This window comes from Sprattus sprattus (genome assembly GCF_963457725.1).
Source record: "Sprattus sprattus genome assembly, chromosome: 13".
Classification (NCBI taxonomy): Eukaryota; Metazoa; Chordata; class Actinopteri; order Clupeiformes; family Clupeidae; genus Sprattus; species Sprattus sprattus.
The window spans coordinates 18,021,664-18,041,078 of NC_137911.1; the positions used below are offsets into that span (position 1 = coordinate 18,021,664).

Here is a 19,415-nt window from a genome sequence, read left to right on the forward strand (position 1 = left end):
CAACAGAACCTAAACCTTCTCAGCCGTCTCACATTTCTGTAATGGCCAAAACAGTCCATGGGAACTCCCTCAGCTTGAACCCATGACCTCAACGCTGGTAGGACCTTGCTTCACTAGTTGAGCCACAGGTAGACAGTCACTTAAGTTTTCTTTTTTGGGGTAATATCACTTTCATATTAACTATACGATTTGTATGTTTGCCTAAGGAGGACTGAGTGATATTCAGACAAGGGATAATTCTTTCAAATGAAGTCTTTCCAAAGCACTTCATATTTTCTGTGGCTGTGTCAAAACATTTTTCACCAGAGATCAATAGGATACACACAACCCTGTCCCTGCTCTAGCTCTCTCTCTCTCTCTCTATACAAAAGAAAGAGACCACCACAAATTAATAATCATTCAAAACATACAGTATATTGTGTGTAAATGAAATGTAAAAAATAGCCTCCTAGTGGCAGAAATAGGCATTTTCTCAACTCAAAATAAACAAAAAAGGAAAGAGCCCAATGAGTAGGCATTTATAGACACAAGTAATGAAGAATAAAGATTTAATTCAGCTTTACTTTACATTTCTCCTAATGCATGCGTCTGGTGACCAAACAGCCTTCAAAATACTTTACGTAATCCTATTTTGTGTCACGTCTTCCATTAAAATGCAGTAGTTGATGATTGTATAGTCCATTGAAGTCCTTTTATTCAACATCAGGGTTGTTTTTTAAGAGATACTCCGCCTGAAAGCAAACATATTCACAATATGAGAAGACACAATACTACTGGCAACTTCTCTCAAGACCGTGAACGTACAAGTTTGCAGGGAAACCACTGATAAATCTAGTATTAGATTTAGTATTACTGCTACAGCTACTGTCCATGTGTGAGCGCAGCTTCTTTACCAGGAAGTCTATGGGGTCGGCAGGCCGTGTGCCGCAGCACTCTATGAGGCCCTGGGTGAGCGTGGGCATGACGTGCTGTGCCAGGTAGCTCCTCAGAGGCAGCGACTGCTCCTCCAGTAGCTCATTCTCCTGACGCTTCACCTCCTCAAGCTGTCTGCTCTGTACACTCACACAGACACACATGTATGCACACACATGCATGCACACACATACACACACTCACAAAGACACACACGTATAAGCACACACACACTCACACACACGTATAAACACAAACACACACACACACACACACACACACACACACACACACACACACACACACACACACACACACACACACAAGCACAACCAAACATGCACAGACACCCACAAAAAAACATTAGCTCTTCACTTAACATAGTTCTGGGATGTCTGGTCACAAGTCGTCCCTTCTACCAGGATGCTTTGTACTTATTTGGCTCTGGCCCCACAAATGCTCCTGGACCCACCATTGAGACATTTTAGAAGTACGTTTCAATGATTCTCAATCAGAGTGACCCTGATTTCAATGACGACAACAACAACAACAACACCAACACCAAAAAACCTATCAACTAAGATTTGCCTCATCAAACCAATCAAAATGTGTAAATGTTTGAGTAAAACCACTGATACAGACACACTGGGGTATTAGCTATATTTGAGTAATAATCAGGGCTAACATAACAGTAGCTACCTTTTAATGACATTGGGAAGATACAATGTTTTACCTTTACTACATGTCTCATGTTATTTGTTATTCAACTATATGTGTTGTTGCTGCAAACATTTAATGCCACTTACAGTGCATGTATGGTAAAAATGGCATTAGTATATGTGTACCCTTGTTAAAACCTATGCTTTCATTCATGGACCTGGCCTCACTTTAAAGGTTTAAATCTTGATTCTGGCAAAAGGTCATCTATGTTTCAGCTCAACAGCCAATCAAATAACCCTCCTCCTTTCTGTGCTTGTAAAGCAACATGTTGACTGACTGGAATGTATGGCTCACAACTGTGCAACTGTAGTCATGTTTGAGTACTAACACTGGATGGACAGCTGGAGGAACATGAGGAACATTTCACTGAATTCTCTACCTTTAAGCCACAGGAACACACTAAAGGCTTATTTATGCTCCCTTTGTGTTGGAAAATAAATATGTCCCTTTCAAACAATGTAACTGTCACTGCCCACATACTTTAATGAGTCATTTACGTTGGCATGGATGTTACGCAATGCATCCACTAGAGGTCAGATCAGAGTCAAATGTTTATGAGAACAACAAACATGTTGACAGTGGAGGTCAGCGTTGTACATGACGGTGTAGCATCATACAGATGCTTAAAATGTCTTGCTAAATTGCATAACCTCTCCTCAAAAACTCCCGCCATTTTTGGATTTCGTGGTTGTGTCTTGCTTCAGTTATTGGCTACTTTGCCCCCACGTTAGACTCCACCTCCACTCTGCTTACCCACTCCTCCCAGCGCGCCTCTCTCTGTTCCGCCTCCTCGGCCTCCAGCCTCTCCATCTCGGCCTTCTTCTCGGCCTCCTTCTTCAGCCTGGCCTCGGTGCGCGTCCTCTCTGCCTCCTGCAGCTCCTTGGTAGTGGGGCCGTAGTTCTTGGACAGACCCACTCGTCTGACAATCTTCTCCATCACTACCAGGTAGTCTATGTCATCAACGCTAGAAATCTCTGCAGACCAGCCACAACACATCCCTCATGAAACCATAACATTTTATCTCATTAAAAGTTGGGAAATGTAGTTTGTAGTTTTGTAGTTTGTAGTGTGGGTTTATGTACATTGCTCTCCATGTCATGACCGCCTGAGGCTGACGAGGTTCAATATGGGACACATTTCTGGTACAATTTGCTTTCAGACAAACAATAAACAGAAATGATGCGGACTTAAAATGGGAGATGGCGCTAAGCATTATGAGTCTGGGAGATATTCAGGTTTGCAGCGAAGGTCCGCTATTGCCAATGTAATCAATATGACCAAGGGGACTGACTGGAGGGGGTGGCCAATCACATTGATTGATTGTTTTGTTTTTTGACACTCAAGAGGTGGTATATAAAAAGTAAATTAAAATAATCTTTAAAAATACCAATGTGCTCTGGCTGAATATTGAGCTCGTCAAAGTAGTTCAGCACTGTCTCGTCCTCCGTGTTGTTGTCCCTGTAGTTGGCCAGGCGGTGGGGGAACCGTTCCTGGGTGTACGTGCTTCCCTCCACCTCCTTCTCAGGAAGGTGGAGCACACGACCCTTAAGGAACGCATCCGTGGCATCCAGAGAGAAGATAACCTCTACAACAAACACAGAAAGATAAGAAAAACACATGCAAAACAAAAACAGAAAACACCTCAAAACACTTGCTTCATAAGAACTAGACCAGTCGCAGAAGGTGGGCCGAATTAATTTAAAGTAAATGTACCATGTGAGCAGCTGACCAACCTGGGATTATCTTTCTGTTCTTCATGCCCTCACCCTCATCATCGTCAGCTAAAGAAGTAAAAAAAAAAAAAAAAAACAGTGGTTAGGTTTCTACAGTATCTGGGATGTTAATCTTACCGATCTTACCTATCTTACCATTAAACAACTCCTTAGCTTGATCATAGGTCTTTGGGTAGCCATCTAACACAAACCCTTGGTTCTGACATGGCTTAGATTTCAGCTTGTCCCTGATGATTTGAATAACATACTGGTCATCTAACCGGCCTAGAAAAAAAAGAAAAAGCAAAAAGCATATTGGAACATAGAGCTGATAAACAAACACAGGTCCAAAGTGATTCCAACCTCTGGTTGTTGTCCAAAAGTGAAAGCAGTAACAGTACCTCCATTCTGTTCCATGTTCTCCTTCAGTGTCTCCAGCTGTTCTTGAGCTCCGCTCGTCATGTCACCACCTTCATCATCTGCATTTTCCAAGCGACTGAGTGACTCCTGAACAACACACACCATGTAGATTGGCATTTATTCACAACATAATTTGATTTGTTTTTATTCATACAGACATAGACAGAGAGAAAGAGAGAGAGAGAGAGAGAGAGGTAACTGCGGTAGAATAAAGATGTAGTGTACATTAAGGCAAAGTAGACATTGACCTGAATGACACTGAAGAAGGTTTGAATAATACAATAGTTATGTGAGCACGAGTCTGTCCAGACTGACCAGGTGAGCGATGGTCTCACTGATGGTGTCTATGAGCCTGACATGATGCAGCTTGAAGTGTTTGCAGATCTTCTGAGCGATGGTGCTCTTTCCCACAGCGGGCGGACCCAGCACGCATATACGGATGGGCTGAGGGTAGAGGATATAGGCTCTCACACGGACTGCTTTATAGAAGAATGACACTTCTCCAAACAATGTGCTTAAGTTTCGCTTGGAAAATTAAAGATGTTCATTTGCTGTTTTTAGCCACCAATTTATGACTCCTGATACATAGAGAAAAAAAACTATCAGAAGTGGATTATAAAGATGATACAGAAACAAATTAACTAGTGTGTTGAGTACAAAACCACACCTGTAGAAGACCCAAATGCATTTCATATTAGACCACAGGAGAAACGAGCAACAGAAGAACAGCATCAACTCAATCAACAGAGAGAACAATACAACGTTGTATGACAAGTGACAACACAATATTTCAACACACCCCTTTTCTAAAGTGTGGCCTTTCACTACACAGCCAGTACCAGTGCTTTTAGTAGAACATGTCAATGAAAAGAGCATCTGACAGGTACTGTATGAAAGACATGACTGACCAGAAGCCCCCTGGTCTGTTTGTACTCCTCCACGACATGCTCAATGTTTTCAATCAAGCCAGCTTCAGACACCCAGTGGATGTTAAGTTTTTCCTTGATAAAGGCCCCCTCACAGCGTAGATTCACTGACAGCGAATCGATATCGGTTTGCTGAGGACAGGCATTATGAGAAATGATGAATATGCACATTTCAGAGATCTACTTCAAACTTGAAATGACAGTATATTCCTGTGACACAAATGTCACACATTCAGACTTACTGTGAGTTCTTGAGCGAGAAAAGCCTCCTCTGCTGGAACCACTGCAGTTTTTCCTGGTCCAAGTGCAAACGATATTGTCTGGTAAAACACAAAACGTCATATAGTGTTACTGTACGTACAATGTTAATGTGCAAGGAATAGTTTCTAAAAAAATCGTCCTAGACATTTAACAATTAAACAGTGCCTCACCTTCACTATGTCCTCAGTGGTATTCTTTGAGTCGTCCACGGCAACTATATATTGTTGCTTTGGCTTTTGATCCATAAGGTTAAGGATCACGCTGTAAACCGGAATAACACAGAAGATTAAACACAGTACAGACAATGAACTGTAAAACTAAAAAAAAAAGAATTAAAAAAAACACAAGCAAACCTGGCCAAATCATTGATGTGTATGGTTGGGAGAACACTGGATTCTTCTCCAAAGATAGGAACTTTGGAAATCTCTCCCAGCCAAGATGCCTATTGGGAATATGAATAAGAATCACAGCTGATGTTATCACATTTCACTCCATTGGAATTTACCACTGTATCACCTGTAAGTCATGACATACTTTGTCACGCAGTTACATTACTGTTATGCTTCCTTTTTACGCACACTATCACAAACCCTGAGCCTTTAAGACTGCACATAAAAATAAGTGAAAGAGGTTTTGCATGGTGTTCTGACTTACTTTGAAAAAGAAGTGAAAGACCTGCTCCCCCATTCCATACTGAAGTCCTGATGCCAGAACATACGTGCTGAACTGTGACCTTTTCTGAGGGGAAACAAATAGAAACTGATACAGAGCATTGATCAATATAAAGCTTTAATGTTTTCATCCCAAGACACTGACCTATAGAGTGTATTGGCTATTTAGTAAGATTCATGTATTTTACTAATCACCCTAACCCTAACCCACCATTTACCAAGGCCTAGTGGTATAAAACGTCTTAAAATATGGTAAAAATTTCCCAAAAACAGTAAAGTAAAGTAAAGGGAGGAATACTGTTGTGATGTACAATCACTTGTGAAATGCAGACTCATTACAAATGTAATGTGGTCACTAGAATTGAGGATGTGGTGGCTATCAATGAACTTACACGAGCAAGATCAAATACATTTTTATTTTTTTATTTTGGTCATCTGGGTTTTGGCAAGTAAACAATCAACAAGCAAGATCATATTTCATGTTTCAATTGTCCAGTAGCAAATATATTAATATTTATCTGTAGAAATTAACAATAATTAAATCTCTACCATGTTTGCTGGAGAAACAAAGTAATTAGTCATTTTCACAAACTACATGTAAGCATGGTTTTGACGTACAGTTTTTCCCAATTTGACCACAAGTTTCTCAGCATTGATGTGCTGTTTGAAACTGGGGTGTGGTCTTCGTCTTCTATAATCCTCATCTGTGAAAGGAATGGCCAGATCCGACTACAATGGGAAAGATCAAAACATTAATGTGTGTATCTGTTACCCTTGCTGTAAGTAGTTTTTGTCACTATGTGGATAAAAACAAGGAAGGATAAAGACTTAGCACACACAACATCGACCGGCTTGCTCAGGGCCCATGTCATGACTGTTGATACAAGGATGAATGTCTTTGGGCTGAAGAACGTGTCCATCTTCTGGTGTAGGGCTTTAAAAGAATGAATCAATCACATCACACACACTTGTTCGGTAGCTCCATCAAAGGCATGATACCGTTCAGAAAGATCGTGTTCATTAATACCAGACAGGGTCAATACCTGTGACTGCCCATGAAGCCTCTTCAATCTGATCTGCATATTCAGTGATGTTATATATGATGACATCACACTCCAGCATCCGCTCCAGGAGTTTATTGCGATCTAATTGCTGAAAGGATACTGGGAATGTCAGTTTTTTTGCATGTCAATGATTACTGTTTAAAGATTCATAATAGATTGACCCTTACAAATCATTAGGTCCTGTAAATTACTCACGTGATATTCCTCTGAGGTGTACATGCACTTTTTGCTGTCTGACTGGTCTCTAATGGTCCCGACTATTTGATACCCTCCAGGTTTGGCTTTTTTCTGACCAAGGCTTTCTGGAATCAAGTCTTCTTCTTCAAAGTCATAATCTGTCGAATCCTCAAGAGACGATCCAATAACGCTTGCCGACAAAAACTATGTATCGATATGGAGAGAGGGATTAGCATGAGCTATTAGCTACCAAGTCTTAGCCCTAGTCTTCCTTCTTCAGCTACGGTATATTTAATTTCATCGTTGTTTTCCCAAATACAGCATTCAGCGTTAAAAAGATGCCTTACCTTTCCAATATACTTTGATGCGTAAGTGTCAACATTATTGATAAAAACTCGTTTTGAGCGTTGCATCCTGTGGATGTCCTCATGAGCCATATTGTTGACAGTGGTTGTTATGACGACGCCAGGGAACATGTACAAGCGACATCCAAGCATAATGCAACGCTCAACAGATGGTGGCTGGTGAAAACATATTTCTAAATCTATTTTTGAAACAATAGACCAAATCAGAATGTTTGGCGGCTGGTGAAAACATATTTCTACAATCTATTTTTGAAACAACAGAGAACTTCAACTCATTACATATTTTGCCTATATTTTGACCTCCCTTGTCATCACCATGTAAAATATAACCAAGGATTCATCCAAATGCCAAATGGTAATTGGAAAAACTAAATGTATATGCCTATACACAAACTGTTGTGTACAAACTGAAATACTGGCAACAAACTGGAACAAAAATCATGTTTATTTAAATTAAGACACATAGACAAATTGACATTTTCACAGTAGTTATCAAAAGTAAGAATGTGCATTGTACCCTTCAAGCTTTTCCTTGGACATCACGCTTTGGTAAACATTAAGGCATTTCAAAACACATGAAGAGCTATAAAAAGTTACTTTTTGCAAATGCATATTTCTGTTTAAAAAAAAAGAAAAAAGCAAGCTTCCAGTGTTGGATTAAAAGGCATGAATTGATTCAAAGTGCAAACATCTTATATCCCAATTGGAATCATTACTTGGGTGATGCATAAACAAGTGGAAACCATTCTGCTATTGTTGTGACTGCGTATGTAATTCATAACTTGCACATTGTTGCATGGCTCAAATGAACAGTTTTCAGAGAATCTGCATTGATGCAAGTGATCAATGGCAAGGTGACCATCACAAAAGGCCACAGAAAACATAAAGTCGAATCACTCTGCCTCTATTGAGAAATTATCAAACTGTGCAAGCTCAAAGGAGCTGGTCCCAACGGCTGCCCATCCATTTTTTGGGACTGACACCATCCCACTCTTCCAAAGCGGAGATCCATTCAGCATCCCTGAGGAGCTGTCACCCTGGAAACGGAAGTGCAAAACATCTATTAATACAACCAGCTGAAGCCTATGGAAATGTAGTGATTGTAGTTATTATAATTACAACCACAGGTGAAGTCTATAGCTGTTGTAATGAGATAGGACTAAAATAATGGTGAACAAACCTTGATAGTAATGGATAGCGTGTACCAAATATCAGATGATGTTCCTGATTTACCCTTATCAAGAACAATTTCTCCCTCTGTTGAAAGAATAGTCACACCTTATCAGTCTGCAGGTAGGTCACATGTGCACACATAAATTAGATGACGATGGAGATTATGACTCTTAACACCAGCAGCAGCAACTACAACTTTTGATAAGAAGTTACGAACAAAAAGCCTTACGTATGTCACTGGTGACTTTGTACGTGCCATCAGCAAAAACCCAAAAGAATATCCCCTTGGAGCGTCTGACATCACTACCACCTTTATCCACTCTGGCAGCGATGAACACCCCCCCAGTTTTGGCAGATTCAATGAAGACGTCACAGGTGACTGTAATATTCTGCCTGGAAGAGGTAAAAAAAAAAAAAAAAGACAGACAGATAGACATGGAACTTAAACCATCAAAACCTTTATATCCATTCAGATAATGGATGAGTAAATCATTAACATCAAAATGATATTGTCTTATTGTGACGAAGGATGCCACAGTGGCTGGGTATGTGCCAACTCTCCTGCCCTTAGGGGTTAAGACAGGGTGGAGTGGTTGGTGTCTGTCCCTTTGCCACACATTTACAGATTACATACAGTATTGCCCTCCACAAAACATTCAAAATAGCATTTTGCAACGGCTTGTGTGATGTGAAAAGCAGAAGTACCATGAGTAATCCCCAATGACGCTAATGGTCTGATCAGCATCTGCTACCCAGGTAACCGGTCGCTGGGTGACCACCTGACGCAGGGTGAAAACATGTGGGCCAGGGTCTGTGAGATTGATGAAGTACTCAAACACTCCAGTCTGATCGGCAAAGTCTGGGGCCTCTGTGAATGAAGGGTTTCCTTGAAGAGAAGAGGTGATTGTCAATCTGTACGTTATACAAGCGGATAAAGGCTGCATCTTACACAACTCTTTCCTGTAGATGTGGTCAGACCTGTAATATGTATTGCAATGAATGGATACCATGTATTTGTTTTTTCAATACACTTTATTCTTACATCATTTTTGCATATTATTTCTTGGCCTAACATCAATATCATGCATAATACTAAATCTAATTTTTTGTCAATATTAAAACGTGCTTAATTCCAAGTGTGCCACTTGAAGCAGACTTACGGACATTGAAGTCATCCTTATATAGCTTGGGGAAAGGTGCAGAGGGGGGTGGATCGGGATAAGCCCCTTTCTGAGCAGTAGTTATGGTGGATATAGTATAGACTTCATCAACATCCAGACTGAGGGTGAACGACCCATCAGAAATCTGTGGAAAATGAATGATCAACTAGATATACAGCATGTGATACTTTGAAAGAAGGCTGTTAGATAAAGTAACAGTAAGGTAAGGTAATTTCAGGCCCTCTCCTCAATACTCTGTCACTCCGTAACACAAAAGTTCTCCCACAGCCACAACCCCATTCTAAGTTCTGGTACAGCCGCTCCTTATTTTGCAAACAAAACAAAAATCTGAACCAATCACCTTGCAGTCTGCCATTACAAAAAACTTTTGAATCATTATCACATAAACATTTTGGTAGCCTGCTGTTATGCTGGAGCATGACACTTAAGGCCATTCTATCAATCTGTGTGCCTCCATCAGTATGTAGTGAACTCAACACTTAAGCACAGTACACAGTATCTGCAAAAAGTACCTTTACTGGGTCCAACTTCTGGAAGAAAACAGGCTTTTTGGTTTTGAAATCAAACCGAGACTTCCACAATTGAAGCTGTGATATGGAAGCCTGCAGGGTTGAAGGTAAAGTTGAATGTGACAAGGATTGTCAGAGGCAGAGTATTAGAAAAACATTTCCAATCATTTTTAAGTGGTCACACATTAACTAGTAAGAGATTTGAAATCTGAAAACTCACAAAGGATCCCTTCAGGTAGAATGTGACTTTCTGAGGTGTGACCTCAAAGGGGACAAGCGGAGGTCTTATGCAAACAGAGTGATCATGAGTCTGCAGAACAGCAACAAAAAATGCACTGAATACACAAAGGACTTTCAGTGTAAGAGTTTTATGGTTTATTATCATATTTAAACAACAGAAAAAAAACATGATACAAAAGTAGTAGCAATTGATATGATGATGTGCAATAACTCTTAAAAGAGGACATGGTAAATTCCAACTCAGAAAATCAGGGGAAAAAAAGAGACAACGATACCATGGTTTCTATGACAACTGTGAGATTGCCATTGCGGTCAGTCAGAGCCACATAACTTCCTCCGTTCTTGAGATGGCCGACAGTCTGCAGGTAGGTCCAGCCCGGCTGGGTGAACTGGGTGGTGTGAGCTATAACACCAAATACCGATTAGCTCTTCATATGACCATCTCTGAAATATCAACTACTAGTCAAATCACTAAAGGTAGAACAGGTGCCATATTGTCAGAGGCAGTAAGGGTCATGTTACCCGTTATCCAGATAGGTGACTCCACTACGTAGTTGCCACTCCACGGTTCCTCAGCGGTCATTAGGCCATCTCGTCCAAATGGCAGATTCTCGTAGTAACTCGCCACCAAGTTCCAGGATATGGTTCTGAGAACATTACAGCCGATACAAACAATATAAAACACATGCATGATATCTTTCTGCACACTGTGTACACCTTACATGTTCTTTGGGGGGAAAACAGATGCATGCTGCATGTTCACGGTTTGGAAAAGTTGCTGTGTTGGAATGTACTCAACAGTCACTGGTTTTCCTGTATTTTTGCAAAAATAAATAAACAAGTTCACAACATCTGCCTAATTATGGGTTGTTAAGTGTGCATGAAAGTTCATACGAAGTCATCCTGCCGTTGACGTAGTTCTGGTTGAGGATGCGGGCCCAGCAGCCCCCGCCCACTTCATCATTGAACGTGCTGTAGTCTTCCGATGACCACAACTTCTTCTCAGTCTTTAAGGCGTCCATCACAGTTGTAGTGCCAGGATAGTGAGCTCTACCAACCCACAGGGGGGAAAAAACTGATAAAGCCATTCATGTCTTAGCAGGCACTGTAGTCATTCAACATTCATTTAGTCATAAATCAATTACATCCATTCATTTGTAGCATGCAAGCCTTATTATTATTTCTGATTCACAGGCAGAGTATGTAATGTGATACAGAGCCTTTATAGCCACATTTATAATAGATATAATTTAGTTTCACATCTCATCCACGTGTCTCTGCTTAAAGGAAAAGGGTCAAAAACGCCATACCCTATAACATCTACAGCATCGCTGAGCTCTTTATCCTGAAGCACATGGGATGTTATGGGCTCCCACAGGTTGTCACTGGCTATAATTTTGACCTCATCCAGCCCATACTTATCCAGCGTGTAGCGTAGCAGCTACCAGTGACATTGAGAGGAGCAAAGAATTAAATTCTTTAGTGCGTAGTTTACCATCACAAGTGAAAACTACACAATCCGCTTATATAATGTTCTTAAAGTGCAGAGTCTTGGGTCCACTAACTTGGTTTTGTTTGTAGAATGGTATGAATGTCAATGGTTTCACTCCAAAACAAGTACCAAACCTGATTATATATGTGCACTGTCATCTTTACTAGTTCTAAGTTTCGGTTATTAAAACGTTCTAAATAATCTATAAATCAACTTCTAATACAATGAGTGTGAACTACCTAAGAGGTTATACATGTGCTTCAGGAGATAGTCAAACCAGCCACCCACAGTTTGAAAACGCAACAAGGGGAAAAAAATAAGTTAGCCCTGCGCCTGTATCTTATTTAATTTTTTTAAATATGATATGTATGATATGTAAATAATAAGACATTTTATGGATTGATAAGCCCCTTGCTCTTGAATTTTACAACAAAATTACCTTTTGAATCTCATTTTAACTGCTTATATAAAGAGTTTTTTGTTTGTTTTGGGTCCTACAGGTAGCTTTCTGAATAAGGCAAACAAAAGAGTTTGGATATCCATCCAGTGTAAGCCTCTTCTTAAACTCTTCTGCCACTCATAACATTTTAGATGCGCTGATAAGACAAGGTTGTTATTGAATAGTGTTTGTATTGTCTTAATCACCAAATCATGCAGAGATTGCAGGTGTGCAGCAGAATCGTTTGCCAACGTGCCACCATTTTCAGAGGAGAGCTAATCATATGGAAAGAGAGATTTTTATATTGCTACTACTTACTAACTACTTACCCAATCACCTCTACTGCATCAAATAGGTATGGGTCAGCGATCATAGCACTAGAAATATTCCAGTCACCATCTGCCGCAATGATGCCAACGTGGGAATAGCCAACTCTATCCAGTGAGTCACGAAGGACCTTAGCAGAACAACACACTCAAAGGTGATACACGCACTGGTGTAAAACTGTATAGCAATGTTATGATCCGGCCAGAGATATTAAATATGTGTGTGTGGGGGGGGGGGGGGACATTATCCAATCATCATAATGTATTATTTATTTATTTGAGTGTGGGGTGTTTGTGCACAGTTTATGACCTCGGTGTAAAGTATCCATTTTAATATCTCGAGTAGAACTCTAACAAAAATCAAAATGTGGGTGACTGATTTTTCCCCTTCATAGTAAATAGCTTGTTTCACTCAATTTGTTTCAATAATATGATGCATAAGCACCACTAACCTTAATGTACTTCGCGTCAAAGCTCCTTTCATTCCATATCTATTCATGAAGAGAAAAGGGATTGTCAGAAATGTTTTTAGCAAGACCTCTTAACAATAAAGAATTTAAATATAATTCATGACTTACTTACCCCAATATAGTCTATATCCAAGTCATGATACTGCTTTGCACCAATGACCCAGGACACTACATAGTAGGCAGTAATATCAGGAAAGTCATAGGGCCAGTTCTTTCCATGGCCAACCCATCCTGGAAAGGCCCATGGTAAACCTACAGAGAACTTATCAGTTAACATCAGACAACAACTGCCACATTAAAAAAAAAAAATAGTTAGTTATGTGATTGACTCTGACTGATCAAAACTTTCAAAAGGTGCAATAGGCTGAATTCCACTCAGGAGAAATGACTTTGAAAAGTCAAAATAGGTAGTGTTAAGGAAAAAGTAATCTTTAGATTAGACTAATTGTGTAAGTTGACATACACCCCTCATGTGTGGGATAAAACATGAATCTCATGATGGCCATGATGTTGGGCATATACTTTTTTTAGTGCCAATTAAGTTCTGATGTTTGACAATCCCATTAACTACATGTCCCCCCCTTAAAGCACCAAGTTGTCTGTCACGTTTTTTTTTAACAAATTACACATTGGAAGAAACTGGTATATCCTCCATTTTCTGTGCACCTTTCTAGGTACCACAGCACAGCATCAGTGCACAAGCACACCATTAACATTACACTTTGTGTCACTTCTGAGAGTGACCCAATCCAATCAAGCCACAATCATAAACATAAGCTAAATGTGAACTTAAAGACATTCACACCTATGAGTGTTATTTGGGGTTACTCTCACACCTACAGTATGAGTGTTATATTGGGGTTACTCTCACACCTATGAGTGTTATATTGGGGTTACATTCACACCTATGGGTGTTATTTGGGGTTACTCTCACACCTATGAGTGTTATATTGGGGTCACTCTCACACCTATGAGTGTTATATTGGGGTTCCTCTTCTTGGCCTCCCTCATCAGCCACCACTCATATCCCCGGAAGTAGTTCTCATCATTTTCATAGTGCATGTGAGAAGGCTCCGTTCCATCTAAACACAGACAGGGGGAAATGGGAATGGTAGCATGCTTTACAACTCTCCTTAATGATTCATCCATTTTTTAACTAAAGGTGGGAAAACATTCAATAAGTACAGTGGCCCTGAGGGTCAAAACACACCAACATTTCAGAAAAACGAAAATTTCAAAAAACACAATGGCCCTCATCAGTTCAAATCATTTGCGCCAAATGTTTTCAGACGCCTCAGATCGTTACAGTAGAACTCGCCGTTGACAGTCCATCATCATGTCATCATATTCCATCAGGACAACGTGCCTCTCAAAGTATGGTCTTTGCTCTCTATAGTCGCAGTCCCAGAACTTTTTGATTGCACCTCTTAGCTTACAACCTCCCATGTCTTAAGCATTCCCAATTTGTGTAATCCACTTGTCACTTCTGCTCTTGCATTTTACTTATCAGGTTATTTCCCTGCCTCTGGTGTATCCCAAAAATGAGTGTATGTACAGTCTATACAGTCACCAATAGTCTTGTGTTACACAAATGAATAGGCTACCTCCACGCCCACTCTCTCCTGTTGATCCAGTGGTCAGCTAAACAGGCTTTCACTCACATTTTTCAATTCTGCTGGTACCGGATGCATCAACTGCACTTAATAGACTACCGTTTGTTCCCAGAATAATTCTAAAAAATAAAAACGTACGTAGCCTATGCTATTTGGGAAATGAGTAAAAGTAGCATACTTATAAATCAGAGCTAACCTCCTCTGCTCCCACAAGTCGCACTGTCGCTACTGCTGAAATATTTAACATTTCAGCAAGATGTGAGCTCCACATTTTTGTGTCAGTGCCTAGCTCTGAAGTTGCAAATGTTTTCCATTTTTTTTAAGTGTATTTAGATTATTAAATTCAATAATTAGCCTGTCAGATGGTACAGATGTGTGGACATTTCACATTCTAGTTTGAAAACAAATCAAGAATGTACAGGAGATAAATCGATCTTAATTAAAAAATCTAATATTTTTTTTACAGGCTCAAAGTCGCATAGGCTATCCTGTTGAACAAAATAAGAGTCAGGTTGAAGAGATGTGTAAAGTTGTATACAATTCATTCAGAGAATTTTCAAGGATGCAGTTGGAGTATCCTCTGCGTTCTTAAAGCAACCACAATCCTGTGCGCATGAAATAGAGCAGGGGTCTTCAACAGGGGGTCCGTGGAGGTACTGCAGGGGGGTCGCGAAATCTTTGGTTGATAAGACAATTTCTTTTTTATATTTCAAAAAAAAAAATAATAATTATTCAACCAATTTTTTTTCCCACAAATTTAAATGTCTTCCAAATCAGAATTGTATTCATTCCCTATAAATTTACATTAACATAAATCCAACATATTTTAGCGAACGTGTAAATTGATCGAGAAGACGTTATCTTTCAGTCCAATCGACACATTCAGCTACCCACAGGAGCTCTCTCAAGCTGGGCAATGGTTCACTCACAGCACCTTTCATGCAAATACGACAGCACAGGCACTAGCCAATCTAAAGAGCGCGAAGATCAAAAATAAAAGATGGCGGACCAAACTCCATAGCTGGTCTTGTTTGTACCTATAAATTGTTAGTTTGACACTTTTTTGCTTAGATTTAAAAAAAAAAAAAAAAGAGAAATAGACTCTGTACAAGATCAAAAAACGTTAATTGTAACTGAAAAATAAGTCTGAGAGGATTTGCGAGGTGTATGAGCCCCCTAGATAATGTTAGCATGCTACTACCTACAATTTGAACAACTTGCTGGCGGTGTGATTGGTTTGTTGACCTGTCAATCTCACTATAACATCTATGTTGTCAACACAACCCCATGCGCCAGACTCCTCCTCCGTCATCCGTTGGATCGTGTCAGTCAGGAGTTATTGAAAAGAAGATACATCTCACTAATGTGGGAGGATGTGTGCCATCGACAGAGGCTTGAGGATTCACTGTCCCTTTTTATCGTATGATGAAATAAAAACATATATCTGTGAATTATTTTAATAAGTTGTTATTAATTGTTGGCTCAGAGTTGTTTGCAAGATGTATGTTTATAAATGGCAGTGGCACGGCCACCCTGTACCTTTCATGTTGTTTAATGTTAAGTTAAAATCAATGTTAAAAAATGTTAAATTCGTTGTTCAAAAATGTTAGGTTAAATTCAATGTTAAAAAATAAAAATGTTAATGAATATATTAACCTTTGTATTATTTGAATAGCTTAGTATTGAATACACAATAAAAGGGTATCTATGTTTATTTGGCACTAGGCCCAGTATATTATAAACAAAATGTTATGCAATTTACATAGTAGGGGGTCCCTGCTCATCTCGCCATCAGTTTGGGGGTCCAAGGCCTGAAAAACGTTGAAGACCCCTGAAATAGAGCCTTTACAGAAAAGTAGCACAAAATTTGAAGGTGGGATCTTTTCAACAAAGCACACCTGCTAGACCAGGTGTGGGCAATTCATTTCCCCCAAGGGGTCATATGAGATAGTGGGGCTGTTGTGGAGGGCCGGACCAATAGGCTGAACTCAATTAAGCACGAAACATGAGCATGTTTTTGCAGTATTAAAGGTGTACCCAGACGACCAATACACATGGCACACACACACAAGCTTTACAATTCAATAGTGTAACTATAAAAATGAATAGTAATATCAATTTGTATCGCTAAACGTTTGATTCCTAATTTACCATTGACCTACGCGGGCCGGTCAGGGACAGCCAAGGGGCAGCAAATGGCCCTGGGGCCGCACTTTGCCTAGGTCTGTGCTTGTTTGTTCTCTGAATGCTAGAAAGGAGTCTTGCCTAACCTCTGAAGGACCCGACCTGGAAGGACTTCGGAAGGACCCGCTCTACCAATGAAGCATTTCACAAAGATTTCACAAAGATTACGGAAAAGGCGGGACAGACCTCTTGTTTGTGTACCCCATTTATTTTAATAAGGTGAATGTTTTTCAACAATTATCGCAAACTCTTGGGAGGGAATCTCAGGGAAGTTGCCTGAATCTTTAGAGACACTAATTAGAAACAGAAATTCACATTGAACTTTCGCCAGGGACTTGGGTTCTGTCCAATCAATTGTCCCACCTTTTCCATAATCTTTGTCGAATGATGTTGGGTTTTCTGAAAAGTCGTGTTTTCAGAAATTGCATTGTGTTTTGACACCGGGCTACCAGTTATACTAAAACAGAATTCAAAATATCTATAGAATATATACAGTAGGGACAGTAATCTTACAGTTGGGCCCTTAGATGATTTGGACCTGTTACGTTCCATGATGTAAAATACACCCAATTTATAGAGAGGTATAAGTTAATTTATATGGTATAACTTTTAAAGTTAATTTAAAGAGACATACTTTGATATGCATCAATTCAAGAAAAGTCTTATCAAATAAATTATCAAAGAACATTTTAATCAACTATTCAAAAATAATTTCTGAATCAGTAGAGAACACATGGTCTCTTTTTCTTGTTTTTAAGTTACCTGTAGTCTGAGCATCGCCTCCAATTTCAACTTTCAAAATGTGAAGAGAGGCTCCAAAGTTTGGCTGTAAAAGACGTTCAGTAACTTTATCACATCACAGGTGCCATCATTCGCACTTGACACACTCACATGGTTACAACTTTCACAGTCTGTTTCATTGGCAACAGTAGCCTATGTGAAATTGGTTCTTTATGCAGAATATGACTTACAATGTAACTTCCTCAATAACAACCAACAGCATTTCTAAAGCTTTTTCCTTTGCCCTTTTCTAGAGAGGCAAGTTCAACGTAGAGCACAACCAGTCCGTCTATTCTGCATAACTAATATCAATGCAATGCATAACACTTTGCAGGGTAACTATTAGTCCAAATCCAAACCTCACCTTGAATAGGTAGTCCAGAATCTGGCTACGATATGGCTCAGCATAATTGACAAGGAGACGAGAGGTTGCCTAAAAGATATGTAAGAAAAACATCACATGAGTGGACACCATTATTTGTTTTAAGCTTGTTTTGGAAACGTACATCTACGTTTAATTAACTTAAGTAAGTTAGCTAACTCCACTCCTCGCTACCCATTCATGCAGAAGCATTCATTCAAAAACTTACCCCTCCACCACTCAAACCACCGATGCCGTCAAATGTTCGTCCTAATCCAGATTTATCATCAAGCACGTAGTTGTCACCGAGAGTAAAATGGAAACACATGAACATCACATGAACTACAACTAATGAGGAAAGCATCATCTCGATGCCCCTTGAGCGTCAAACTATTGACACTGATCATAGGTGTCTAACAGCATTGTGAAAAAGCTACAACACAGAGTTCTGCAGTATGGCAGCTAAACATGTGATCCGTCAAAATAAAAGTCCAAAGTTCTTCAGGCACGACATAAGAGAGTGTAGTCACAGAAAGTCATATGACTGACATGGCCAGTATAACTCTGTGGGAGAAACATAGGTTCTCTCTCCCTGCATTGGCAAAATCATAATTAGTGAGGCAAATACCGCGGGCTGACGATGCAATGTTAGAGATAATAAAGTTTAATTTCATTATTCATAAATCAATTTCAGCATTATGCCTACAGGGTCTGGAGCTTATCAAATGATGCCCTTTGACTTGTGTTTTGTAACTTTCTTATCTTGTGTTCTGTTTAATAAAATGTTTTTGTTATAGTTTTATTTGGGGTTCAGTGCATATCCTCTTTGGTCAGCATATCAAGTCCACATAGTGTAAAAAATTAGAATAGCTACGAAATGTGACTTTTATATTGACAATTTATATGTGACTTTTATATTTTATATCTCTTGTTCCTGCTGTGAACAATAGGACTTCAAATGAGCGCTTAAATGGAGATGTGGTAGGTAGCCTATTACAGCCTCCTTCTGGTTTGGAGTCCCTAAAGTTAGTGGCTGTGATCAGATTATAAACAACTTTTCCTGGAACTCAATGGAAAAAGTCATTAGGTTAAGGAAATATTTCTTGAAGGAGAATTCTAAGGACAACCGCGGTGCTAAGAGGTGCCAACTGCACTTATACTTGGCTACTAATTGTGTGAAGTCGGATGTTACTGGGTGGGTCACGTAGATCGGTTCAGACTGGGTTGTTGCAGCTGCTGCAAAGAAATTGGGGGGCAGTGGCACTATCTTTTTTTCTTCCGCAAAGGTAGCTCCAGTGTACCCTATGCTAAAGGAGATCCGAAAGGAAGCACTAAAGCATCTTTCCTACGTATTTAAAGAATATATTCGAAACATAAATGTAAACATCTTTAACTTTACACTTAGTGATCAATACATTG

General features: G+C 39.6%; 2 protein-coding genes across 2 annotated transcripts; both read right to left on the reverse strand.

The window, feature by feature from the left end:
* Positions 1–692: 692 nt before the first annotated feature.
* ak7b (adenylate kinase 7b) lies at positions 693–7,300 on the reverse strand (the record flags this gene model as incomplete). Its single annotated transcript, XM_080850203.1, has 18 exons — positions 693–731; positions 894–1,052; positions 2,386–2,606; positions 3,020–3,217; positions 3,366–3,413; positions 3,501–3,629; positions 3,746–3,851; positions 4,080–4,208; positions 4,673–4,822; positions 4,933–5,010; positions 5,122–5,212; positions 5,305–5,393; positions 5,606–5,689; positions 6,241–6,351; positions 6,462–6,556; positions 6,666–6,774; positions 6,882–7,067; positions 7,211–7,300. The coding sequence occupies 18 exons, from the start codon at positions 7,298–7,300 to the stop codon at positions 693–695; spliced, it is 2,112 nt and encodes a 703-aa protein (XP_080706329.1).
* Positions 7,301–8,121: 821 nt separating this feature from the next.
* Positions 8,122–18,259, reverse strand: galcb (galactosylceramidase b; the record flags this gene model as incomplete). Its single annotated transcript, XM_080849817.1, has 17 exons — positions 18,226–18,259; positions 18,000–18,068; positions 17,618–17,681; positions 14,027–14,140; positions 13,171–13,310; positions 13,041–13,079; positions 11,642–11,772; positions 11,226–11,381; positions 10,854–10,978; positions 10,607–10,734; positions 10,312–10,401; positions 10,095–10,184; positions 9,547–9,706; positions 9,107–9,269; positions 8,631–8,794; positions 8,409–8,485; positions 8,122–8,265 (listed from the first exon to the last, which is right to left on the reverse strand). Exons 4-17 carry the CDS (start codon positions 14,118–14,120, stop codon positions 8,122–8,124), a joined length of 1,701 nt encoding a protein of 566 aa, XP_080705943.1. The 5' UTR covers positions 14,121–14,140; positions 17,618–17,681; positions 18,000–18,068; positions 18,226–18,259.
* Between the last annotated feature and the right edge of the window lie 1,156 nt (positions 18,260–19,415).